The sequence below is a fragment of the Orbicella franksi genome, chromosome 2 (genome assembly GCF_964199315.1).
Source record: "Orbicella franksi chromosome 2, jaOrbFran1.1, whole genome shotgun sequence".
NCBI classification, from domain to species: Eukaryota; Metazoa; Cnidaria; class Anthozoa; order Scleractinia; family Merulinidae; genus Orbicella; species Orbicella franksi.
The window spans coordinates 13,044,216-13,070,571 of NC_138146.1; the positions used below are offsets into that span (position 1 = coordinate 13,044,216).

Here is a 26,356-nt window from a genome sequence, read left to right on the forward strand (position 1 = left end):
CTCAGTCAGTGAAGCGTAGTGGCAAGAAAGATGATAAACAACATTATCAGTGTTATATAACAAGTTATTGTAGCCATCTTTTGCCAAATTTGATACTGAACAGGGGCTAAATTCATGCACAAAGCATTGCTTTCTATAACAGATACAGGCTTTTGTAAACGAACAATACTTACGAGACACCTTTATCTAAAAGATCTTCATGAATCTGGCCTTAGGATATAAAATTGAACTACCAGAATTTATAAACGGTCACGTTTTACACAGAAAAGACTTGCGCTGAGCTCTGAATCGCGCCTCGCCCGCGATGTCTTTACGCAAATAAAACCGCGGGAAAAAAATTCCAGTGTTAAACGACAATGTCTGTCTACGCGCGCGTGATGAAGATCAACCTTTTTAACAGGAAATCAAAACCATTAATTTGGCTTAATTAAACGGTCACGTTTTTGTGTACCACGTGTAAGACGCCCTTGAATCACGCTTACTCCACTCGAACGCCCACGCTCCCTGCGTGTATACACGTAATGAAGTGCCGGAAAGCAAACGTGGCAAATGGCTGGGAAATTTTGATTCCTTGGAAGGGTCTATCGATGCATGACTACAAAATTAATTAGCTTACATGGTTTATTGCCTTATGCCTTTTTGTTTTATTAAATTTCATTGTTTTGTCATCTTATGTATTGTACACGTGTCGAGCTGGAGGTATAAAGTCCTCTGTCACTTATCACCTAAGATTTCAGCCGTTAATTGTGGCCATGGCAAGGAATTAAGCTAAGCTTTATAGAACTTGAATTAAGACTGTTTTTACGAGATAAGCTTATGGAAACTTTTCCAAACCACTGATAGTAACATTTTCACTGAAGCTATCTTCTGCCACCAACTTATCAAAACGGATATGATTACTTGTTGTATTTGAAGGTTTAATTCCTTGTGTATTAACATGTTTCATATAATTAAAAAAGATTATTACAAATTGACATTTTTATTAGGAACTGAAGAGTTTTTCCAGAAGGGATAATTAACCCCATTAGAGAGAAGTTCATACAACAATAAGATTAATTAAAGGTTTAGAAAAGAGCTTTTGTTGTCTATGAAGTCTTAATTGTTCTGGAATGGCACTCCAAAGCGTAAACCGATATGAAAACTATAAAACATGTTAAATATTTGCTGAGACTTGCTGCCGAATAGTAAACCGAACGAAACGTAATAACTTCTCATAAAAACCCCGTCACCATTGTTTGAACTCCAGAGCCGAGACTTCCTTCTCTGACCTACTCTCATACATAATAAGCCTTTGACTGGTTTTTCCTGTTTTAGGATTTGCAGAGGACCAGTTTAACGAGTTTCAAAAGGAATTGGGCAATAACGTCACCCTTGTGTCAGTGTCGCGTGCCTATATCGTACCTTGTGACGTCATAACGTATTACACGACCCAGTATCAAATCGTTTGTCTGACAAGGTTGGTGAACTGTCTAAATGTTGTATCCCTATAGCAATAAGTATAATGTTTTTGTCTGGAAGAACAAAACTTATAGTTTTACGAGCTTAGAGTTAACTTTTGGTTTCATAGGAACGGTCTTAAAATAAAGGTTATTATAAACAATTTTCTTTTGTGGTGATTTACTACCGTGATCCAGTAGACGGAATATTTTTAGGAGATAATGTTGTATAATCGCTTTGTCAAGTGAACTAGCATAACTTGTAGCTCTGTCTTGATCTCATCAATTGAACCTATTTTTGTCGTTTAAAGACCCTCATTGTCAGGAGAAGACAGTTATAACATAAGAGTGCTGGTGGATGGGAAGTGGTTGGATAACAGTGATGGAAGAGCGTATTGTGGAGGTGAATGTGTGTTTAAGGTATGGGATTTTTCAAGTTTGGATCACTTCTTTCAGTTCAAATACTATGAATTGTTTAATGATTATAACACATGAAAGCTAGTCTAAACCAGCTATTCGCTTACCTGCTTACAGTTTGTCAGAAAGCACATCTAAAATATTGAGTAGTTAATTAAATTACAAGATGAAGAAAATGCTATTGAGGCAAAAACCAGTCTTGCTTCTGAGGATCAAATCCTCCTTCTCTAAGTCTTGAGGAATTAGCATCATCACAGATCAACCTGAATATGGATTGATTTATTGCAACCATTTCAATTAACTAGCAGATAACTCTTAGTGCATCTAAGAGTCGAGCTCCCTTACATTATCAGAGTGATGTATCCAACACGGCCTTTTTTTTTCAGTATACCGAGGACAGAACTCCTACAATTACCTCATTAACACCAAGATATGAATTCCCAGGTAAGCGCAATTCAAGGCAATTTAGTTTTGTTGTCATTATTTCTGGGACACTCGTTGCATTTCTTGTACTCGGCCCTAGTTTTTAGATTAAAGGAACTCAGAACTCCATCGGAAAAATCCATTAACAAGTAAGTCAACTTTGCGGTGTTATGAATAAAAAGAGCAGAACCAAAATTATCCGAATTCCATAAACAGGCTATGAACGAGTATTTGTAGCTTTTTCATTTCTGTGCAGTTTGAAAACTGATGGAAACGAATGTAACAAATTATGCGCATACTAATTTAATCAAAAGTAACTTAACGGCTCCACTGTTTACTGGCCTTTACAGCCAAGTACCAGTCCAATTTCCCTTTGCGGAAAAGTTCAGTCTGATAGTTTGTAAGGTAGCAAAAAGGGACCCCCGGAGTAGTTTTGGATTCATTGTAATTTTCCTTCGTCAGCAATATTCGCTTTACTGCTAGCGTGATCTCATAAAACTCCTGAAACAAAAATTAATCTTCTTTAACTAGTTACCAAAAAGTAAACAAAAGGCAAAAATGTTAAAGCGGTGTTTAATACAGTGCCTGGTATCTGTTTCACCGATTTTGTAATATCACTCTACCAAAAATATGTTTGTGAAACTTAGGCGCCAAATGTTACGCGTTCTTAATTACTGTCAAAACACATATGGTATCCACTTGAAGTGACATCTTGAAGAACAGCAGGTAACCTTCACCAAGCGCATTCCTAAGCAAGAAAAGAAACTCTTCTGCACTTAATTATTGACCAGCAAATTTCGGGGAGAAAAACTATAACTACCTTGGAAATTGCTTGATAAACGTTGTATTGACATTAAAACTGGTATTTGTATTCGTCTGGTTGACTACATAAGGGTTCATAAGGGTTCATAAGCGAACAAAAATGCACCCGAGCGCACGACGGGTCACACAAAACGCGCAGTGTCAGTGCAACGTAGAATTATTTTCAAATATTCTTTTAAGATTCCGTTATATTTCTTGGATGAAATATCTCTGTAGAATAAATTTCATTTGTGTTAGATTTTTCTGAAAATACTGATCGACCGAGACGCTGATGAGTTCCCGAATCTATCAGAAGCGCACAATGTAAAAAATTTTCAAAAGCGTTCAATATTTCATTGCCTATTGTAGCTCGAAGAAGATAGAGGCTCACCCAAGACTTACACAACCATCAGACATGCTTGCTATTTTTATTCATAACGTTTGTCATTTACCTTTGTTAGGATGTTATTCAAACTAGTATGCTTCCCACCAAATTTGTAAGGGTTCAGTGTTTTTTGTAAACAACCCAATGGGTTATAGTTGTAGATGGAGACTTGCTGATAAAAAACTCGAGTTTCGAGTTTAATGACAGTCTATGCGCGTGCTAAACATATATCATTGCTTGCCAATCGATCAAAGTGCTTGCACTATGCGATCTACCATTTATTTTGTCAGCCTTATGAACTAATTTTCCCTGGTTTTAGAGATAATACGGCGCTAAATTTCTTACTAGAGATTCCATGTTAAATCCAGCTGCAGGCATAGTATAGGCAGAACCCATTAATTACGAACTAAAACAATTGAAAAAAGAAACTACATGTAGATAGAATACGAGCAAGTCAAAAGGCTTTAGTAAGGCCGGCGAAAGCTGAACACGATTGCATAATACAGCTTGAAATAAAACGTGGTCTGTAAAATGTTTTTTAAGACTAGCCGAGCTGCCTTCTTCTTGCCTCCTGATCTTGACCTTTGGGGTATTCGTTCTTTGGCAGTCTGGCATTGTGCTTATAAATTATCAGCGTGGTATTTCTGAGGTTCTTTGAAATAGTTTCACAGGCGCGCTGTTTAATCACAGAAAATAACACTTTACCGTTATTGTGAGTGGCGGATTGCCAGATCGGCAGTCTGGCATTGTGCTTATGAACTATCAGCGTGGTATTTCTGAGGTTCTTTGAAATAGTTTCACAGGCGCGCTGTTTAATCACAGAAAATAACACTTTACAGTTATTGTCAGTGGCGGATTGCCTTTGTGAAATGGAATGGTTGAGCGAAAGGTTTTGCGTGCTCAACTATTCTTTAGGTCTTTGCTGAGTAACAGCTTTAACCTTTGTCTATCTGCCAGTTACTTATTGTATAATCATGTACAACTCGGCTGCTAAACGATGTTTGATGTCCAAACTCTTCATCACAGGGACGCTTTTAACAATACGTGGAAGGATGTTTACGGATCAAGTTATGGAAACAGAGGACTTTGACCCCAGCATGCCTACCATTGAAAGGTACACAACGGGAAGAGTCTGAAACCACTTTGATTACTCTTCCCAGTTTCCCCTCACAAAATGTTTGCACAACACAGATTACTCCTGTGCCAACTGTAAAATTTTTAATGGCTGCAAAGCTCAGAATTGAAAACTACCCCGGAAAATTTTAAATTCAACTTTGGAAAATATTGAGGAAAAATATCACCACTGATGTCAGTTACAGTACTTTTCCATAGCATTCATTTTAATGGTTACACGTACACTGACTAGACTTAGAAGTTCACGCAGAACACTTGCGCATCCTACACACACAGTACTTCATTTACAAGGTTAGAACCACATTTTCTGTGTTATTAATATAAATTGCTGATGAAATTCTAAGGAGTTAAGAGTAAGTTAAATAATAAAATGATAGTTCAGCTGAATTAATAAGGGTTTCGGAGTATTTGCCATTTGTTACATTGACCTCCAATCAAAGCTAACGAGGAGTAGGTTAAATTTCAAGTTCTGTAACAGTTCGTTTTCTCAGTTGTCTGTGATTTTTCTTTCAGGATATATGCTGGTGCGGGTCTTTGTGAGATAAAAGATCCAGAAACGGAACAACTGTAAGCTATGAAGTGTTGTTATTCATGAAGTGACTCATTGTGATTTTGACCCATCCAGTAACCTATAAAATACTCAGTTGTTGTACATAACTACATAAATGGTTATTATTTACTAAACGCGACATACTTACACAAGAAAAAAGAAATTCAATTAATGCTATAGGATAAATCCACTCCCGGAAATGTATACTCAGATTTGATCGTCTTCGCGACAATCGTACAATAAAGGCGGAAAAACTCAAATAGGACATTGAACCAATAGGAAATGGTGCTCAAGAACTCTGTGCGTTTTTTCAGAGCACGTTATACGTACGCCAGTTGTTGGGCTCAACAAACTTGAAACAATTACTTCCAAAATCATTAATAAACGTTCCTAAAACACGCGTTTTGCCTGTGTTAATTTTTTGTACTTGTGTCAATTTTCAATTTTTAGGTATGGGATGAAAATTGAAGACAACGTGGCGAAGATTGGTTACATCAAATGTAAGCCTGCATCCACAGTGATCGGTAAGAATTGAAGTTATATTTGGAATGTTGTGATGCGTGATTTGAGTTTGATCCTTGAATGAATTGCGCAGTACAACGAACATCCTTAAATGAGTGGCTAAGCATCAAATGTCTTGAATTTCCTTTCAAATTTTGCCTCTTATTAAACTTTATCGAATTTTAACATCGATTTGCCTTCAACGATACCCTGCGAGTAGAGTCACACGGTACGTCAACAATTGAGGGGTCACGCCACTCGTAAACGTTTGCGTTAAAACTTTATATTTCTGAAGTTATTCCGAATAGCCTAACACTGAAAAGCTGTGACTTCTTACCAGCAGTAAAATTTCATACGACGTCAGAGGATGGGAGAAATTAGTGTGTATCTATTTTCTTTAGGATCCCAGCGAGTGTCATTCCTGGTCTCTGGATATGGGCGATCTCAGATGTTTAAGGATGTAATTTCAGTTGATTCACAGGACAAGCTTTATCTATTCCAAACTCACGCAGGTATGACGTAATGAGACCATGAATACTTCCTTAAGAAGAAGAGCTTGAAAAAAATATCAACAAGAAGACAATTAAACCCTGTGCTTTTCTCACGATTGAAAGAAGTTTTGTGCAACTGCCTGCTGGGTTTAAGCGAAAGCTTACCGAAGTAACTACGAGAAGTTGCGGACGCAAAAAGACGTTCTTGCGCGTACATTATTTCCGGGCTGTACTGTATGCGAACAATTTTCCTTTGGTGATATGCTGATTAAATTTCCTTACAGTTTCGCCTTACTTTTTTTTTTTTTACGTCCTAGTCAATTAAATGGCAAAACGTTTCATTTTTCAATGAAACTTTTGTTATTTTTAAAATTATCTCCAGCATTTTACTGGGCGAGCGGTTTTGATACCACCAAAGGATATTCCAAAGCGCTCATCAAACCCGACAGTAACATTAGCTATCTGATGTTACTGATTTGAAGATAGTATTTATCCTCATGTCTCTCTTTTTATCCGTAGATATTTTAGAAGTCAGTCCTTCTATTGGTAGCACGGCAGGTGGAACAGTTCTTACCATAAAAGGCAAAGGTTTTGATGAGCGTGCCACCAAGGTTTCAGTTGAAGTAGCAGGTACTACTTGTAAAATGAACTTTGCCAATTTTGAGCGAGTCTATAGTGCATACCATATACCAGATGGACTACGAGGATTGTTATCTCACCCTAAGATACGAAGATAACTCTGTTATGTAATGTTAAGACTGTTAATTCATGACTTGATCAAGGTTAATAACTGTCTGGTCATTTATAATCGAGTCAATTTGTTATGTTCAAATGCTATTTTCTCTCTACTAGGAGTTCCTTGTGAAATACTATTGATGGAAAATGATGCCATTAAATGCCAAACAATGGAAGCTCCTCCTGCAGATAAATATGATTTTTATTCAGGTAAGCACGATTCCAGTGAACATAGTTCAATTTACTACTTGTACATGATGTAATTAATAATGGCCAGGGACTGTAATACTGGCAATACTTCCATCAAATGAAAAGTGATTCAGCTGCTTGAATTTGAATCACTGACACACTCCAATTTGAATGTCTCAGGATCACGTGGTTTATTACGTGAAGTTTGGACTAGCACCAGACCCTTGTCTGTATCGGCTGTCGGAGGTCTGAAAACGACTGCTGCAGACTACCACTCGGAAGTGTTACCCGAGGCAAGCTCTCCAACCCAGGCCTCGTTTGGTGAATCAACGTCATTCAGCGATCGCCTCCGAGGCTTCTTCGTTCCTCCTTCGGACAATAACTACACGTTCTACATTCAAGCCGATGATCAGGCCGAGTTGTACTTGAGTATGAATGAATCTGCGGCTGGCAAAGTAAGTTACACGTTTGCAAATTAAGGCCGCGGTGTAAGTTATTGTAGTTTACCTTGTGCGTCTTGGGGTTGATACTGAATTACTATCAACAACGTTCTTTTCTTCCGTTGATCGACTGATTGATCAATGACATGAATTGGAAAAGGTATTGCCAGCTAAGTACAGCAAGTATCTCATTTACTGAGTGCTCGATAAACGACAATGAAGAGTGCAGATTTAGAGAAATGCACCTTCTTTTAAAATGATTTTTCAGCGTTAAAATGTTTGGAAACGAATGAACATTAAGCCGAAATTTTCGTTTTTCTTTTTTTTCCAGACGAAAATCGCATCCTGTCTCAAGCCATCAACAAGCTGGTCTGCTTCACCCGAACAGAAGTCAGCGGTTTTCTTTCTCAAGAAAGGACAGCGTTACTACATCGAGGCTCTGCACGTACAGGATGGCGGGAAAAGTCACGTGATGATTGGAGTTAAAATGCAGAAAACACGTTACGTGAACTCGCAGACTGGTTCGGCAGTGAACGAAAAACAAGAAATTCTTATTAAATCATTAAAACATCCAGAAGTGCAAGTAAGACTTGATGCAAAATCTTCTGACAACATTATGAAAAGCTTCCTTCTAATTGATATTTTTCATGGTGTCTCTTACTAACTATTCAGCTTCACTGCAATTCATTTATACCGACAGTTTTCAAGTAAAGATATGTAATATATAAACACGCATAGATACCGAGTTTTAAATTGTTATTAAACAGTTCCTCTTGTTCTAATAGACTATGTCGAGAGAGTTGTGCAGAATCAGTGCTTGCTACCCGAAAAATGGTTAACACCCGTGAAGTAAAACTATTGAAGGATTTCACATAAAAAATAAAAATGTTATCATCATCTATATCTTTTTAGATAATCAACATTTCTAGCTGGGCTGACGGGAAAATGTTTGAAGTCCAAGAAATAGAGGTGACACCATGTAACCAAAGTCAAGGTAAGTTGCACATTTCCCTTTTGTTTGAGGAAGAAACGCACAGAAAACACAGCTGTGAAACAAGACTGGGGAAATAATTCGCTTTGGTTGGAGACAAAGTTTCACAAGTTAGGTCTTGGATCGATTTATAACTGGCGTAGAAAACGCAATTATACGGAAATATAAGCTTAAAAGTCAACCCATTAAATAGGATGTCAGAAAATCGTTCAGAAACGCTGAGCAGTTACACCACGGGAAATTGAAGTTCAACTGTTAGTGAATGTAACGCGAAAGTAGCAGGATCAAAGGAACAGATTCATGTTAATACCAGATTGTTGTATATTTTATAGGAAATGTTACTGTTTGCATCGACTTGTTTTCTCTAAGCTATGACGGAGTCAACACGACTTCTGTGTCAATGAACAATCTGACCGCTGAAACCCTTCAACAAGCACTCAACAATCTTACAAGTGTCAGGAAGCAAGGCAAAGTAAATGTGACAGAGCTCATCAAGAGCAAAAACTCCACAGCTTATAGAGTTACCTTCTACTTCAAGAACCCTGAAGAAACACGAATGCTGTTTTATACCTCTGTGACATCCAATATGACTTCTGTTAAAATCACACGCTTACAGAAAGGTAAAATGTTGACAGAAGTGTCGTATACAGAGCCTTCCGGCTTCTTGGTCAGCAGTTTACGCTGGGGTGCTGGGGTGGGGAGCCATTAGGACCTCGATACGAGACTGTACAGCAAACAGAAAATACAGTATTCCGAACCTCCCTGCAAATACACTTTCACATAAATTTCATTTTACGTCTCGTTGTTCGTTGTTTATAAAACATTGCAGATGCTTAGCCTTGGTTTTTTAAGGTTCTACGACTGGTTTGAATTGTACGGTTTTATATTTGGAGTAGTCGGAGCTAGATAGAGCGGTTTTTAATTGAATAAAGAAAGTTATCAGGCAATTTCTTTGGTTTTGGTTTTAGTTTTACTAAGGTTTGAGATTGGCTGAGTAGTCTGATTTATCGGCAAGTAACTGATTTGTTTTTGGTTTTACGACAAACCGATTTGTACAAGAAAGCATTATAACAGAGTAATTTAATGTGAATCTTATCAATTCTGAAAGGTCTAGCCCAGAAGAGTCTATTGGCCAAGACAAAACGCCGTGTCAGACTTGCCAGGAATTTTTATTTTACTAGTATTTGACAATTATTTTTATTCAATGTGATAACAGAGTTCCTTTTCACTTAAACAAGGTGTTCCTGGTAACTACTGGTTCAAGTTGTCCCTGGCTGGAAGAACATCAGAACGCATTCACATCGACGCATCAGATAACGACATCCAACAACAACTAAAAAACATGACAAACTGGTACTGTAGTTACCAGACTCCACCCGGACAAGCCTACTATTATAACGGGTTTGAGAGTTCGTCGCAGGGCCCTGAATGGGGCGAAAGAGTCTTCAAATCAAAACCTCATTGTGGTCGGTTCTCCTTGAAGAATCCTCAATATATATTCTATAGCGGCCAGACCAAAGATATGTGGGGGAGAGTCTTAAGAGGCTACGACGTAACAAGATACCAACAGGTTCGTGTTTGTTCAATGTTACAATAACTTGAGGCTAAAAAAGATGTAGGCTACGACGAAAAAGAACTGAATCTCTCCATTTATAACTTGGAGAATTTCTGTAAGGTTGCTTACCCAGCAACACGAGGCACAAAACGAGTGAGGCGAGTTGTCACTTCGCAATGCATGTGCTGAGATTAAGAGTTCATCTCGCATTCTGGCGTTTGTAATTTTGTGACTTGTCATGGATGAGTTTCGGGATTCACAGTAAAGCTTTATGTTGCCGTGAAACTAATGCGTCACTTAAGTTAGTCTGAGTAACTGTATGCTTGTCATCCATACCAGAAAAGATTAAAACTGAATTCTGACTAAAAATGGTGCAAAAATTGCAAAGCATTTTTTCTTCTCCAAGGACTACGATCTGTTCATTAAAGAGATGGCAAAAGTAGTTTCGACTATCTGTTCTTTCTAGCTCTGTAGCAAACCCGACACCAACCTTGTCACATTTTATATCAACGTTTACGAGCCCTAATCTTTGCTGTTTTCTTTTTCATTTGACAGCTTTGTTTTTCATACAAAGGAAAGATGAAAGACTTCATCAGTTTTCGTATCTCATACACAGACGAGTCCGGTGCTGACCGGCGATCATGGCGGAAGTACAGTATTGTTACTGTCCCGGATGAGAAATGGAATTCACTGTGCATGAATGTTTACGATCAGATCTTACATGATACTTATATCAAGGCCGACTTACGCTATAAGGTTTACGTGGAGCTCATCAGCGTGACACGTGATGCAGGCGTGGACCTTTATATTGACGACGTTTTCATCTGGAGGGACCCTGTAATGGGTAGGTTTTTTCATACATTAATTGCTCTTGTTATTTTCTGGCTTCTTCAAGACTCACTTTAAATATTTCATTTTCTATTTGTTCAAGTACAAAGACTGCTTCCTGCTGCCGAGCCTGGTGATAACATACTCGAAGATGTGACCGTGCAGAGCCTAGGACCAAGAGCTTGGTCTGTCTCACTAACTCCCGCTTCTTGTGGGACTGGGATCGAACTCCTGCAGATAGCAGAAGCCACCGTGGTCAGTGGTAACCCTACATCTGACCAGGCGATATTTAGACCAGTCAACGCGTCAGAGAGTTGCAATATTGTTGTATCACGTGATCAAGCTTCAACTCCTCCAGTTGGTGGAACGTTCGATATCTTCTTGGAAAATGAGAAAGTTAAAGGTACCTTCTCGAGCTTACCGTTATAGAGGTATAGAGGGCAGTATATCTAAGATAATTGTGCTTCGACTGGAAAAACAATCCGTTATTCAATGAGTTAGCTACACGACAAACATGAACAGTAACGGTGAAAACCACCTTCTAACTTTGCGAAGCGTGTTGCATCTGCTAAGTTAGTTTCAATATGTTTTGTTGATTTTTTATAAAAAAAAAAGAAAAGATCGCGACAAGATTTCGGTCAACTACAACAGTATGTAAGTGTTCAATAGACGGCACAGTATTGAAACAGTTTATTATTTTTGGTGTAATGTAATGTAGTTCTCTAAATTTAAATATTTCTTATTCCTTTTCTAGGTATCCCTGCTAACGTATCTGCAGACGAGTTCAAATCCATTCTCGAAAACAATTTCAACATCGGTAAGGTCACCGTCAGCCGTGTAGGCACATGCGCGTCCTATAACTGGATAGTGGAATGGGCCACAACAGGAGGAGATCAACCAGCCCTGACAGTTAATGGAACCGGTTTGACAGGAAACAACGTGTCAATGAAAGCTGTCACAATCGATGATGGAGGAATGTTCCTAAGACCGATACCAGGTGACATGTTGCGAGTGGCAGAAATCGAGCCACAGGTATGAAACAATTCTATACGAACGGGGCGGTCTTAGATTTATATTAAAACGTTAAGAAAATCCTCAGTTCTCATCTGGCTAATTACAAAAACACAAAGAGCGTAAGAACCAACCAGGACACAAAGTCAAGATAGCCAACTAGTCGAGAAAGGCACAATATCGGACTCTGATTAGTCAAACCTAGTTCGACAAATTAACTAACAATGAAACATTTCTTGTAAGTGAATGCTTGGAGCGTTTAGGTTTAGGTTTAAGCGGCAATCTGACGGAAAAGGAATTTCTATGGAGCCACAAAATTTTTGCCATCAGGTTTCAAGATTCATGTTAATAACACTAAGATTGCTCCGTTACAAGATATTTGTTACATTCATTTTAGGTGACAGTCACGCTGAACAATATTCCATCGAGCTGTTCCAAAAGAAAATGTTCCTTCACATTTTCATCCCCGGATACTCCAACCCTCACCTCTATATCACCACAAAAAGGAACTGCCGCAACCGAAATTACACTCACCGGAAGTGGCTTCAGCTCCAATATACAGGAAGTAAATGTCACCATTGGTGCAACCACCTGTCACGTGACAAGCTCTAATGAAACTATAATTAAGTGTACCGCTGGTCAGTCAATTGGCGGATCGCATGATGTTGTCATGAAAATTGGAAATAAGGGATTTGCAAAGCCCTCAAGTGGACCAGCCAGTTTTACTTATGAAGTAAGTGTAAGCGGTATCAAACCAGCCAGGGGAGGTATTGGAGGAGGAACGCTTGTTACTATAACAGGGAGCGGATTTGGCGTGACACCTAATGATAGCAGTGTGACAATCGGCGACTCCATCTGTGACATAGTTAATGTCACCATGACAGAAATATCGTGTGTCACGACATCTCATGACACAAGTAACGCAAGTGTCAATGTCGCGGTCGGCAGTGAAGTTGGATCGATGTTGAACGCGTTCTGGTACGACTCTGGAATGACTCCGATAGTGTCATCACTGAGTACCTCAGAAGGCAGTGTCAGTGGAGGTGAACAGTTAATGATCCACGGCACAGGATTTGGGTCCCAACAAGGGACGGTAAAAATAGGTCCTCATCCATGTAAAGTGACTTTGTACTCCGACGTGCTTATAAAATGCACCACTCCTGCTAGTGCTCCTGGGATGTATGACGTGCTAGTCTGTGTAGAAGGCATTGGGTGTGCTGTAGAAGCCGGCTTACGTTCCAGACCACCACAGTTCAACTACATCTTGTATGTGAGCGGCATCTCTCCTGGGCACGGCTCTGTGTTTGGAGGAACAGTTCTGACTCTTGTTGGTCGTGGATTCAGTGATAACACTTCAGCAATTGCAGTAAATGTTGGTCATGTTCCCTGCAAAGTCCTGTCAAGTAGAAGCACAAACATCATGTGCAGGACGGAAGCATCGTCTACGGCTCACAATGTGGACAACACTGGAATCCACCCGAGTAAGACTTTAGACTTTTAGCTCAAACAATTAGGAAATTATGTGGCCAACGTTTATCATAGCATACATATAAAATGCGAAACGTTAGCGACGAGAGGAAGCTGACTTTCTTTCCCGATTTCAGTTTCTTCGCTCGCTTGAGCTTTTGCTTGCTGGTGTCTCAGGATTATACCCTTTGATTCTGCTTCGCGTAATTAGATTTTGTTACCTTAAAGGTTCTTCGTAGACAGTATTTGAACTGTAATTTTGACATGTGTCTTTTTCCTCAGAGTATGGTATTGGTTACGCCTGGAATCCTCAGACCATTGTGATAAACTCTGGCGACTCTGTTCAGGTACTACTGTGTAACTGTTTTGAAGTCAATGATGTAGCAGAACTTCTCTTTAAAAGACTAACGAAGTTATGTGTTGCATTGCGAACTGGAATGGCTTCTTAATGACTGAAGTAAGCTAAACATGGAGCAAATTAGAGCTGGAAGTAGCGCAACAAAGCAATGGAAACACAGTGTGAACACATCAACCCAGTCTAGTCAATCTCAAAACGAATCTCTGCAGCAGCAAATAGGATGATCAACGAACAGGAGTTCTAAGCGCGGCTGGCACATAAGGAACAGCCTAGCCTGCGTAGCTGGCGGTTTAGTTGGTTAGGTTAGAGGACCGTATAGAGCGGCGTGATGCGCAAAAAACGAGCGGGTAAGCTGAGAGTGGTCTGGGCCCATCGCGGCTTTGCCGCTTGTTTTCGCGACTCGCGCGCTCTACCCAACTAAACCACCAGTTCGAGTCTCATTGAACCAATGACGTGTTCACAGACACATTTTGAAAGCTGTTGTTGAGTAAAACAAAGATAACGCCTGACTGTTTTGTTCCCGGAGAAGCAAACATTTGTAGCGGCAGCGTATTGAGGTGTTTGAAGAGAATTCTGGTGAAGTCGGCAAACGGTACATGTATCTAAAAATTTGCAATACCATACCATTAAAGTTAATAATAATGTACTAAACTTTTAGTATCTATTAATAATTTTTTAATGAAGTAATTGTTGTTTCAGTGGAGATGGACGAGCCCTGAGCTATCTGGCCTACTCTTTGGTGTGCAGCAGACACGTGACTCGTCTACCTCAGAATATGACGGGAAAGGGTTCAAGAGTGCCCGCGGTGGAAGCGGTAACTACAGTCAGCAGTTTAACATGCCAGGAACTTATTTCTATTCAAGCGGTGCAGTGGATCCTTATGGAGCTATTGTCATGAAAGGAAAAGTGATCGTGAATGGCTTCAAGACCAAGTCCCATGACATTAAGGTGTTAGTTGGGGGGGTTGAGGCACCTTATAACTTATCAGCTGTGAAGCCCACGGCTTCTAGTTCTCCTGATTGTCAGTCGGGCGTGACTAGTGCTATCCCACTATGCTCTTCTTCAGACCCTGCGTTACCAAACAACTCGTCTTTCTTAAGTTTCTCATTTTGGAAATGTAGTACACCGGAAGTGACGTCAATTATGCCAAACAACGGACGCAGTTCAACCCTCGTCACCATAAAAGGCAAAGGCTTTGGACTTGCTAATTGCCAGAACGGGGTCAAAATCGGCTCCAGTGACTGTGTGGTTCAAAGTTCTGCAGAGGATAAAATCACTTGCGTAGTGTCCACAGGAAACCAATTGAGTGCTGGTAAGTTGACATTCTGTAATTGTTCTTGACATTTATCTCCCATATGACGTTATACAGATTGTATGAAGTCTGGGAAGAAGAACATAATTATGGTGATATTGACGGTTAAGGGCTTCAGATGAGATTATATGTGCATCTTTGCTCATGTCTCATTTCTCTTGGTCCATTGAGTGTTTTCTTTAAAAGACTTTTTTAATAATTTAAACTTACGTTTTTATTGAAGTTAATCATTGTTGTATACATTCATTGTTTTTCTTTTAGGTCTACCGCATAGTGTCTCCGTACGAGTGAATAACAGAGGATATGCCGCCATTAGAATAGAGAACAGCTTAAACTCTTCATTCAGCCTGCTGCCCACAGTACAGTTCGTATCTCCACAGACAGGTTCCATGATGGGCGGCTCGATCCTGACTATCAACGGAGATGGCTTCTCTCCTAATCCTGATGTAAGGATCGGCAGAGCTCCATGTCAAATTCTATCATCTTCCTATACTCAGATCAAATGCCAGACAGCCGCCACCAGTACACCGCAGTCGCTTCCTGTCGTTGTTAGAGTCCATGGTGTGGAAAGCAACTGTGCCTCCAGCTGCATGTTCACTTACTCAGCCGCCAAAACTCCCAGAGTAGATTCCTTAATACCGTCGGCTATTGTCGGAGACGATAACACTATTCGCATATACGGATCCGGACTCCCGAGCAAAGCGTCGGATTTGGACATAAAGATCGGAAACAGCTCCTGCACAGTAACGTCATCTTCGGAGTACTCGGCTTCGTGTCGGGTTGGCTCGGTAGTGGCGGGAAAACACGATGTGAAAATTCATGTAGCGGCTGAAGGATTCGCCATGTTCGAGGCCGGGGCATCGCCTGTGATTGACAGCCTCGCTATCCTGTTGAGTATAACGCCGACGGAAGGAAGCTTCATGGGCGGAACGGAACTGTCAATCAAAGGAAGTGGGTTTGACCCAGTCCCTGGCCGTACCACTGTGAAGATTGGTGCTAACTTTTGTTCCATTGTACGAGTCACGTCATCGGAAGTGATATGTAGGACTTCTGTCCATGACCCAGGATCATTTGAGGTATGCTAATATTACTAGAAGTACTGAGGGAAAACTAAATTTAGTTTAGGGCGTTCCCATTGGATAATTCGAGTCAGGTGGTAGATTCTGGCGGGTCAGAAACCAGGTGATGAACTTCACTTCAGTACAATTGAATTAATGCCCTATGGTCACCTACGTGTCCTAACAAAAAAGCTATGCGCGAGGAACATAGCATTTGTTACTTGTGTTTTGTTTTAGATATATCAGTGTTTTACAAATTTTCCTTCACTTGCGCCAGTTTTTTTTTCGTTGTGGGGGGAATTGACTAATATATTATGTTGAAAGGAGGAAGCAAGGGAATCACACAAACAAGCTTTCATTTGAGCTCTGATTCAAGTATTTTAATAGTTTAACCCCCCATGATTCAGCTGCACAAATAATGCGCAAATTGTCTTTTAGGTCATTGTGACAGCAAACAGCAAAGACTTTCCTCGTCTCCGTTACGCTTACCGAACATTTACGACACCATATGTAAAGTCAATTTCGCCTTCCCGTGGTAAAGGAGGAAAAAACGTTACCATTTACGGGTCTGGGTTCAGTACAGATACAGCGGACATGGACGTGACAATTGCCAACAGCTCCTGTAGTGTTGTGACCAGCAGCGAAACAAGTTTGACATGCGTGCTGGATAATAGACCAGCAGGGATATATAGCATCATTCTGCGCGTGGAAGGCAAAGGCTTATCAGCTTACCCTACATCTGAAGCCGTGACATTTGCCTACGAAATAGCTCTCGCCAGTATCTCACCGAACGACTGTGGGCTTGGAGGAGGGAGAGTTGTATCCGTTAAAGGACACGGGTTTGATTCGTCCACCACTGTAAAGATCTGTGATGTTGTTTGTGCCACCATTAACAGTTCATTAGACGAGATCTACTGCGAAGTTCCTGCTTATACCGGACAGACTGAAAACCCTGATATTGCTTGTTCAGTGAGCGTGGTCGGAAGAAATGAAGTGACGTCATCCAGGCCGGGGTTGTTCACGTATCGAGAGTCTCTTACGTCACGTATTACGTCAGTAAGTCCGTCACGTGGTGGAACAGGAGGTGGAGTACAACTCACCATAAAAGGAAATGGTAAGTGAAAACGGCAGCGGCCGTGGACTTAATACAGAAAAGTCCTTCATAGAACCAGTTTTGTAAGTGGTCCTGTTAGCAGACAGCACATCTTGGTCGTTTTTTTTTCCTGCCGTAGTTTCGGATTTCATTTAAATAAATTCGTTTAAGTTCAAGACAAGTGGCTTGGCAACTTTTTATGAAGATCTTACCTAAATTCCACAACAATTTGTTCTCTTCTCATCAGGGTTCAGTTCAAACGATGACGACAACAAAGTGACAATCGCTGGAATCCCTTGTAAGATAACTTCCTTCTCTCAAACCGAAATCCACTGTACAACAGGACCGCGGACAGGCACGATACAAACCAAGGTACGGGTGGAGGTTGGTAACCGAGGTATTGCGACCCAGGATCTCGCGGACTTCCAGTACATCGATGTGTGGTCGTCGCCGTTCACCTGGAGTTACAAGAGTCCGCCTGGGAAAGGAGACTTCGTTCAGATTCCCAAAGGACAAACAATTCTTCTTGATATGGATACTCCGGTTTTCTCTATTTTGGTCATTAGTGGGGAGTTAATTTTCGATGAGAAGGACCTCACACTAAATGCTGAAAAGATTCTCGTTGCTGATGGCGGAAAACTTCAGGTCGGAACCGAAGAAAGGCCATTTCAACACAAAGCTAAGATCGTTCTGCACGGTCACATGCACAATAAGCGGTTGCCCATTTTTGGAACTAAAGTTTTAGCGGTCAGGCAAGGGACTTTGGACCTGCATGGTAAAGTTGTGCCGATCACGTGGACAAACTTAGCTACGACCGCTTTGCGAGGTTTGTAGGAAAAATAATACATATACGAAAACAGTTCTCTGGTCGGCATATCAATAACAATAAGTGACGTTAGTGATATCATTGCTATTCATTAGAAAAAGTACTAAAACGCCGCTGAATAAAGGAAATTCTTTATAGTACCGTTGTTAATCTTTAGCAAGAACAAACATAAGAACATTGATCGCATGATATAGAAATTTGTTTGCGTCAGCTAAACGTTGTTTTCGTTTGAAAGTTTTAATCAGACTTTCGAAGCCACGTAGTTAATAGGAATCATATGATATTCTTTTGAAATTTATATGGTTTCCATCCATGTCAAACAGCGCAAAAAGAAAAAACCACGCGGGCGCTGTATATAGCTACTGTTAGTCTTTACAGGAGCAGATATCTTGAATTATAACAAGTGACACGCGATTAAATCTCGCAGATTAATTTAATTTTTTATACTGAATTTAATTTATTTTGTACGTAGGTGAAAGCCAGCTCGTTTTAAAACATGCTGTGACTTGGGAGATTGGTGATCAAGTGGTACTCGCCTCAACAAGTCGAAGTCAAAAGGAAAACGAAGAATTTAACATAACGAGTGTCTCTAATGATGGTCGAACCATCGGCATCACTCCACCAGTTAAATACCGCCACATTTCTCTTGTTCAAACCATCGCTGGAAGGATTATAGAAACACGCGCGGAGGTCGGGCTTTTGACTCGAAATGTTGTTGTTGAAGGTTCGGAAAATGACGAATGGACCGAAAGCATCCCGGAATGTCCGGATGGTTTCGACCCTGGTATTTTTGCAGTTCAAACCTGTTTCCAGGGACGCTATGGTAAGGCAACGGCAAGCGAGCAGTTTGGAAGCCAGATTATGCTCAACCCAAAAATGCCGAGTGAGGGACTGGTTATTGGTAGACTTTCTTACATCGAGGTGCGCAAAGCGGGACAAGCCTTTGGACTGGGTACGAGTAAATCACTATTTTACTGTACTTCTCCGATCTAATGCAATGGGCAATCGCTTAAATTTATTTTTTTCAGTTGCATTGAGCTTTAGCGCTGGATATTTGGGAATTGTTTAAGTGGATGTACTTTTTAACAAGCACTTTTTCTCCCTTATCTCTTCATCAAAACCAAACGCACCCTTATAACTAAATTTTGCAATCCGAAAGATCGATTTGAGAATTTTTGAAAGAGGTGGGGAATGTTTCTGAAGACAAAGAAGAGCGAAAGAAAACTGGAAGTTTATATCAACTAGTGTTAAGTAATAGTCTCCAAATGACACTGCTTCCGGGATTGTTTCAATTTGATGTTCCCCGATTCCTGTGGTTGATTAGGTCATTGTCATCGTTTCTAATCCCTTCCATGGTTCCAGAGGTTGTGGAACCAGCGGACCTTTTGCTTTTTTGGTTTTTAATGCTTCTCTCTCAGCTCTCATTTCATTAAAGTTTCACTGCAAACCTCCTTAAATTGCACACTGGCCATTGGGAGTCTTAAGACACATTATCTCGTGTTTCGTTTGTAAATGGCAATAACTCAGTGTGAAGTTGCTACTTTTACATTTGTATGATTGCTGTTTACTTTGCCTATAATCAAATCAAGCGTGAAAATAGCCGTGGCAAAGTATTTAAATGATCTGAATTAACTTCACGTTCCAGGTCGCTACCCAATTCATTTTCACCTGAGTGGTAACGTGACCGGATCTTACGTCCGCGGCTGCGCAATCCATCACACCTTCAACCGTGCCGTGACAGTACATGGCGTATCGGGGTTACTTGTCGAACACAACGTTGCGAACGATGTCATGGGTCACGCATTCTTCATCGAGGATGGAATAGAAACTGGTAACACCATACAGTATAACTTGGGTGTTGCTGTGCGGACATCCAGTACACTTCTGATAACTGATGTCACGCCAGCGACATTCTGGGTGACAAACCCGAACAACACGAGTAAGTACGGTTCATATACTGATACTGTTGTCATCAATGCAATATATTTCTATGCTTGCGATCGTTCGCTTCCATGTGATTCTCCGGTAAATTCATGTTTTACTTGTTTCCAGTCCGTCACAATGCGGCAGCCGGCGGCAGTCATCATGGATATTGGTACAATTTGCCTACCCACCCGGGGGGTCCCTCGTTCACCACCTCTGTCTGCCCAAGCAATGCACCATTAGGAGAATTTCAGAACAACACGGCTCATTCGTTCGGAAGGTAAAATATTCTTTGATGTCATATCACTCATATGTAACATTCATTTTTAACGTTTACCTGGTAAACTGATTTTATTAAACTGTAACTTCAATCTGTTAGGTATGGCGTGTGGATCTTTAAAGAGTACTTCCCGATGCAAGGAGGAAGTTGTGTTTCGAAAACATCCGCACCCGCCAAGTTCTACACACTGCTTGCCTACAACAACCTTAAAGGCTTCGAGCTCACAAGCGGTGGAGCTATTCAGACAATTAACTTCACTGTGCTAGACAACAAAGAAGCTGGTCTTGAGTTTACCAACCTAGTCGCTCCTTGGGGAGAAAATGGACCTTTAGTGAAGGATTCTCTCGTGGTAGGACATAGCGATGTGAGCGGAGGTCCCTCAACGTGCACTCAAGGAGGGCTTGTAGCACCGCAATCTTCGCGCCTCACCGTCTCTGGGACAACGTTCGTGAACTTTGACGCGCCGTCATGCGCTGCACTTCGTGGATGCTCATTCTGCCATGCGAGAGAGGGAGGTTTCACTACGAGATTCGAAAAAACACAGCTGATAAACTCGCCAAACAAGGCAGCCTTCAAATGGGAACACGAGAGCGTCTTTGAAGATCTTGATGGAACTTTAACAGGTTAGCGTGCGATGTTGATTATTAAAGAAAGCTTAAGCTTTGATTAAGTCGACAAAATAATAACCTCTTACTAACCGAGCGCGAGGGCCGTACTGTGGAATATTGGCCCAAGGTCGTGACATTACGGACCGAGCGAAGCGGTTGGCTTAATGGTTTAGCACGCGCCTTCTGTCAGTTGGTATTTTCAATCATGCTATAATTTGTAATAGTTGTTTCGTGTGTTCAGTTGAATGGATGCCTGACGACCAGTTACATGAAGCTCAAAGTTAAATGCGTGACTATTATGATCATACATCTGCATTTACAACTGTTATGTAGCAACTCTCCAGTGCCTTAGAGAGACTAGACAAGTTATACTTTTCATTCACAATTTTCATTAGTTTTTTTTCTAAACAGCAGCAATTTATCTTAGATTTAAAAGCAATAGAAAATTTCGCCGCAAGGCCTGGTGTTAACGAAGCTTTGCTATCACACTTCAGGTTTGTCAGGAGGAGGGAGTGTTGTCCCTTCAAACCCCAATCTTCCTCCAAATCACTGTTCTCAATCTCCCAACGCAAGTGTAATCCACGTTTCCGGAAGTGTGTGTGACTCGACGGTGCGTTTCCGCCGGATGTCCTGGAACAAAGCGCTCCCAAGTTCCCTGCTTTATCGTGACGCTCTGTTAACAAATGAACATGGAACAAGCCGAGTTCCCTGGGAATTTATGAGGCTTACTCACAATCAAGGCTGGATGGCGACCGTAATTCTGGGACAAAACTATAATTTTAGTTTTGACAACGCTCCTCAGCTCACCAACATTTCATACAGGTATAGTTGCGTAAGAAAACTTCTCGATAGCAGATGTGCCTTGTTCATTAATGCGTCGCCTCATAGAAACTGTAACGTAAAAAGCGACTCTATAATACTGGGTCTGTGATCAAGCAGTGGGGTAATGTAGTGGAATCGTTGGGCTGTAAAGTACATTGTTCAGGGTCGGGTTGTTCAGAAGCCGGTTAACGCTTACCCAGGATTAAAAGTTAACTGAAGTATATTTTTTTCTTGTATACAAATGTTTTTCATTGCTTATGTTTTGTGTATTTTGAGATTATTCGAACTCAAAACAGAAGGCCAAACAATACAAACAGAAATCCTCATCGCAAAACAAAATTCTCCCTTATCCTGGGTTTGCTTAATCGGGCTTTGAGCAACCCAGCACAGTTGTGCAAGTCGTTCCCATGGTAGTTTATCCTTAACTCGTAATGAGATGTTCGTCTTTTTTGCTCAAAAGGGCCCATATTATGGGAAGATTTTCGACAAGGTAGTATCATTTATTCCTACTTTAACCTGGTTGTGACTCTGTTAAGTTCTGTTATACCTGTCTGCACCATAGTATAGCAAAGGTCGTTGACAGTCCCTCTCCATCTTACTCTATCCTGCGCAAGTTAAACCAGGTTGTGCCAACTATAGCTGCATTTCGTTATCTCAGCCTCCACACTCCTGCGCCATATGTTTCATGCCCAGAGCCGTTCCTGGGATTCTACCTCAGTGCCTGTATTTAAACAGTACACATAAAATTGCCGTTGTATGACTATAAGAGATCAGCCTTGTTTTCTTCTATGGTTAGCCACAGCTGATGCTCCCCGTTAGTGCTAATACTTGTATTTCTTTTCTCGTGTTTCTCGTTTTAGTGGGGCACTCTATGAATTTGATGCCGAGGACTTCATCTGGATGACTCACCCCGTGAAACAGGATCCAGATATGATATCTATAACTGGCAAGTTTGTCAACATGTCCAGCGGTATACCGTCTCCAGACAATGCGTCAAATGGCGACTGGTACTACAACAACTTCACCAAAGCACTGACTTACATCGTATCAGGAAAGGGAGCAGCGGGACTTGTTGACCGAAATATTAACATGCACGTGAGTATATCGCTTCATCATCAGTCATTGGGCAGGGATAGCGACGTAATGAGAGGGCTCGCCTCCCCCAGTGTGGCTCGGGTTTAAATCCGGTTCCGTGCCATACGTGGGTTGAGTTTGTTGTTGGTTCTTGCCTTGCTCTGAGGGTATTTCTCCGTGCTCTCGGGTTTTCTTCCCTCCAAAAAAACCAACACTCCAAATTTCCAATTCGACCAGGATAGAGGACCTGCATGAAAACCAGCCAAGGCTAACGTGGCTTCCTCTCTAAATATTGTAATGTATTTATTGTTCCTTTCCTATTTTATATAAAGCACTTTGATGATATTTTTTTTGTCGAAAGGTCAGCATAAATGTCCTTGGTATGATCCACTGTTGACTTATCTAAGACACTTAACATCTCTAGGTTGTACGTTGCTATTTCAAGAACTGTATCAAACCAATTCCACCCCCACCCCCTGAGAAACGTCCCTTAGTATTTGCTGTGTGGTCAGACCCGGACGCCTGGTACGGAACAGAGCCTGGATATGGAGGCCACAACAAACAGCTGCCTCAAGACGGAGATGACGTCATCATCCAACAGCGTACGTCACACAGAAAACTAGAGTTTTTTACTTATAGTTTTTTGGAAGTGTTTTTTTTTTTTCTTTTTTCTTTTTTGCAATATGGTTAAAACCAGCGAGAGGTTTGCTAAAATTTTGAAAACTTGAAAATATTGAAATTTGCGAAACCTAAGGACTATAGTATAATAAAAACTTTGTGCCATTCCATAAAGAAAGTTAAAAGCTGCGTAGGGCTAGAATTAATGGTGGTTTTACGTGAATTCGTACCTATTTATTAAGGTGTCGTTAATGGAATGCTGTCGCTTTAATTTGTACGTGCGATGATTCGACATGTTGCAATAACGTCCTGTTCGTTTTCTTATTTGAGCAATTGCTTTTGAGTTTGGTTTACTGCTAAGACAGTTTTCATAATTTAGAAACGATTTACTTTAACAGCGTTCGTGAGACAGGCAAAAAGCGTTTAAAAATAAACTTTATGTAAATTACTATGCATTGTTTAATTCCTTCATTTATTCTTAGTTAACTTGAGTGGTTAATTAATTACACGTATAAATAAATTAATTATTAATGTTTGTTTGTTTAGACTGGTGGATGGTAGCGGATACTGAACTCCCTTACATGAGAAAACTCTTCATATACGGCACACTAGAACTAGAACCTTACATGGACTTTGTCCTCAACGTAACGGACATCGTGATTGGTCAAGGAGGTAACCTCATCATTGGCTGGGAAGATCAACCAACGACTGGCAATGTATTAATTAGTCTTAACGGAAATATGGACAACCCAGACATTCCGGTCCAAGGTGGTCCTAATATTGGTTCTAAAGCTATAGGTAAGTATTAGAGTTGCATGTTGATTCTTGTAGCAAATGAAATGACCTTATAGAGTTCTAGATCAACTTTTAGTCAAATTCTTTAACTCTTTCCAAACGGCTTAAACACTTAAATTCCAGCGCATTAAATGGATGTTCGACTATAAACAATTGACGATTCCTCAAAAGCAACTAAATCAAAATAACCTTCTCTTTCCAAGGTGTGTTCGGGAACTTGGAGATCCACGGCCTAAATAGATCAGTGTACTGGACCCGACTTAGCAAAACCGCTGACCCAGGAAGCAACGTCATCTATTTGCAAGAGGCGGTGGACTGGAAATCAGGGGAGGAAATTGTCATTGCACCGACTTCGTTTGAACCCTACGACACTGAAATCTACAAGATAGGTACGCTGGCCACTTATTTTGGTGAATGGAAAACATAGTATGAGCCAAAGTGTTGCTTGGTTTTGGTTCTAGATAGTGGCTGTCGTATATGATCATTTCTCCCCCTTTAGTTTGCGGCTTCTCTAGTTCCCTCATGAAAAGACGTGTGAATTTCGCTTGTCAAACGCGGAATTTCAATGTCAACCCATGTTTGTTTTCTACCAAGTCGACTTCGAATTGAAGAGGGTAGAGATGGACAGTGTAACAATCCAATAAATAGGAAAGTGTTTTTGAGTAAAAATTGCATTTCGCCGTGTAATCTCGTTTTCCTTTTCAGTTAACGTCTACCATGATCGCAAAACTCTTGAACTGAATGATACCCTGAAATACAGACACATTGCCGAGTCATACACCACAGGGAACTGGAACTACACATTAGCCGCTGAGGTGGGACTGCTGACCAGGAACATCGTGATCGAGGGCGCTGATGATGCCGATCAAGTGCTTGATAAACAGTCGTTTGGAGGTCGCCTCTTGATTGGTTCATTTGAAGGCATGGAGTCAACTAACCGAAGGGTTCGTGTGGAGAATGTTGAATTTCGCCATTGTGGACAGGAAGGGTGGCCTGATTACTTTGATCCAAGGTAATAAAAAATATGGCACAGGAATGTAATGGATGTGTTGACTGGAAAGGCGCGCCTTAATTATGTGCAACGAATAACCGAAAATTTGACTTGTTTTCTTTTAAAGATATTCACTGGCAATCTTGGATGCCGGAAATCTGAAGTCATCTTACATCCGGGGTAATTCATTCCATGACGGATTCAATACTGCTATTGGTGTATTTGGGACAAATGAGTTAACTGTTGTCGATAACGTCATTCACCACACAGTCGGCTCGTCCGTTAGAGTCTGGGGCAGGAATAACAAAGTTCTCCATAACTTGGCTGTATTGAGCGTTTCACCAGGTATTACAATCATGTGACTGTATTGTTTGAATCATAATTCTGAGCTGTTTAAGACTGTTCACGATAACGTTGAAGATTGCGAGCGGATTATGAATCGCGTAACAACCCCTCTCCATTTACTTCATGGTCAGATGTTTCGAAAGTTTTTTTTTTTTCTTAATCAGAAAAGGTCTCTAAAATCGATCGGAACGAGTAATGTACCTGTTATGAAGAGTAGGAGAAGAACGCAAGAACTTTATGTTCACAAGAGTTTGATTCCAAAGGAGGGCTGTTATCTATTTTTATTAGTCCTAATGGCTTCCTAACATAACTTGTATAGCAACAAATCCACGGAACCTAAATTCTTGAGCTTCTATTGATCTAAATTCTCAAACTATCGATTATTCTAGTTTTAGGTCGGAGTATGCTTGTCTCTTCAACACCGTGCTGAACGTCAAATATCAAACGTATATCATATGTAGTAAAGTAACTGATGTGCTATTTTATACAATAGCGACCTACAAAGGGAGATACGAGGTGAATAACAAACTCTGGCATGCTTCCTTTGACATCAGCAAGGCATCCAATATTGTTCTTCGAGAAAATGCGGCAGCTGGAAGCGAAAGGGTTGGGTTCCACATCCGGGGTGAAAGTTGCTATGGAGATAAGTCTGAGGAACGATGGGAAGCTAACTTTGCTCACACCACCCTACACGGGATCCACATTGGCTTTAACGACGGACTGCCTGACTGTCTCAAGATCGCTCATTTTGTTCTTTGGAAAAGCTGGGATTTTGGCGTGTTTGGTTATCCAGCCTCTCGAGTTATTATTCAGGATACAGTTGTTGCTGATAATAACTTAGGTGAGGAGAGTTAAGAAGTTGCGCCAGTTTTAACGTTTTCGAAAACATGACCTCTATT

At 40.7% G+C, this 26,356-nt stretch overlaps 1 protein-coding gene across 2 annotated transcripts in view; it reads left to right on the top strand.

Moving 5' to 3' along the window:
- The window catches only part of LOC145478039 (fibrocystin-L-like), a 47,283-nt gene that overhangs the window by 1,183 nt on the left and 19,744 nt on the right, over positions 1–26,356 (top strand). For both annotated transcript variants that reach the window (XM_081455925.1, XM_081455926.1), the window contains exons 3-37: positions 1,315–1,456; positions 1,748–1,856; positions 2,240–2,297; positions 4,489–4,576; positions 5,110–5,163; positions 5,597–5,670; positions 6,049–6,159; positions 6,658–6,768; positions 6,991–7,083; positions 7,243–7,517; positions 7,834–8,085; positions 8,415–8,496; positions 8,826–9,113; positions 9,732–10,063; positions 10,604–10,892; positions 10,980–11,279; positions 11,631–11,908; positions 12,285–13,368; positions 13,637–13,701; positions 14,412–15,024; positions 15,286–16,100; positions 16,521–17,196; positions 17,423–18,001; positions 18,474–18,953; positions 19,647–19,940; positions 20,054–20,204; positions 20,304–20,827; positions 21,307–21,634; positions 22,495–22,729; positions 23,133–23,310; positions 23,873–24,124; positions 24,325–24,510; positions 24,827–25,133; positions 25,240–25,457; positions 25,951–26,298. In XM_081455925.1, the coding sequence (XP_081312051.1) occupies positions 1,315–1,456; positions 1,748–1,856; positions 2,240–2,297; positions 4,489–4,576; positions 5,110–5,163; positions 5,597–5,670; positions 6,049–6,159; positions 6,658–6,768; positions 6,991–7,083; positions 7,243–7,517; positions 7,834–8,085; positions 8,415–8,496; positions 8,826–9,113; positions 9,732–10,063; positions 10,604–10,892; positions 10,980–11,279; positions 11,631–11,908; positions 12,285–13,368; positions 13,637–13,701; positions 14,412–15,024; positions 15,286–16,100; positions 16,521–17,196; positions 17,423–18,001; positions 18,474–18,953; positions 19,647–19,940; positions 20,054–20,204; positions 20,304–20,827; positions 21,307–21,634; positions 22,495–22,729; positions 23,133–23,310; positions 23,873–24,124; positions 24,325–24,510; positions 24,827–25,133; positions 25,240–25,457; positions 25,951–26,298 (10,269 nt within the window). The remainder of the gene's footprint in view (positions 1–1,314; positions 1,457–1,747; positions 1,857–2,239; positions 2,298–4,488; positions 4,577–5,109; positions 5,164–5,596; positions 5,671–6,048; positions 6,160–6,657; positions 6,769–6,990; positions 7,084–7,242; positions 7,518–7,833; positions 8,086–8,414; positions 8,497–8,825; positions 9,114–9,731; positions 10,064–10,603; positions 10,893–10,979; positions 11,280–11,630; positions 11,909–12,284; positions 13,369–13,636; positions 13,702–14,411; positions 15,025–15,285; positions 16,101–16,520; positions 17,197–17,422; positions 18,002–18,473; positions 18,954–19,646; positions 19,941–20,053; positions 20,205–20,303; positions 20,828–21,306; positions 21,635–22,494; positions 22,730–23,132; positions 23,311–23,872; positions 24,125–24,324; positions 24,511–24,826; positions 25,134–25,239; positions 25,458–25,950; positions 26,299–26,356) is intronic.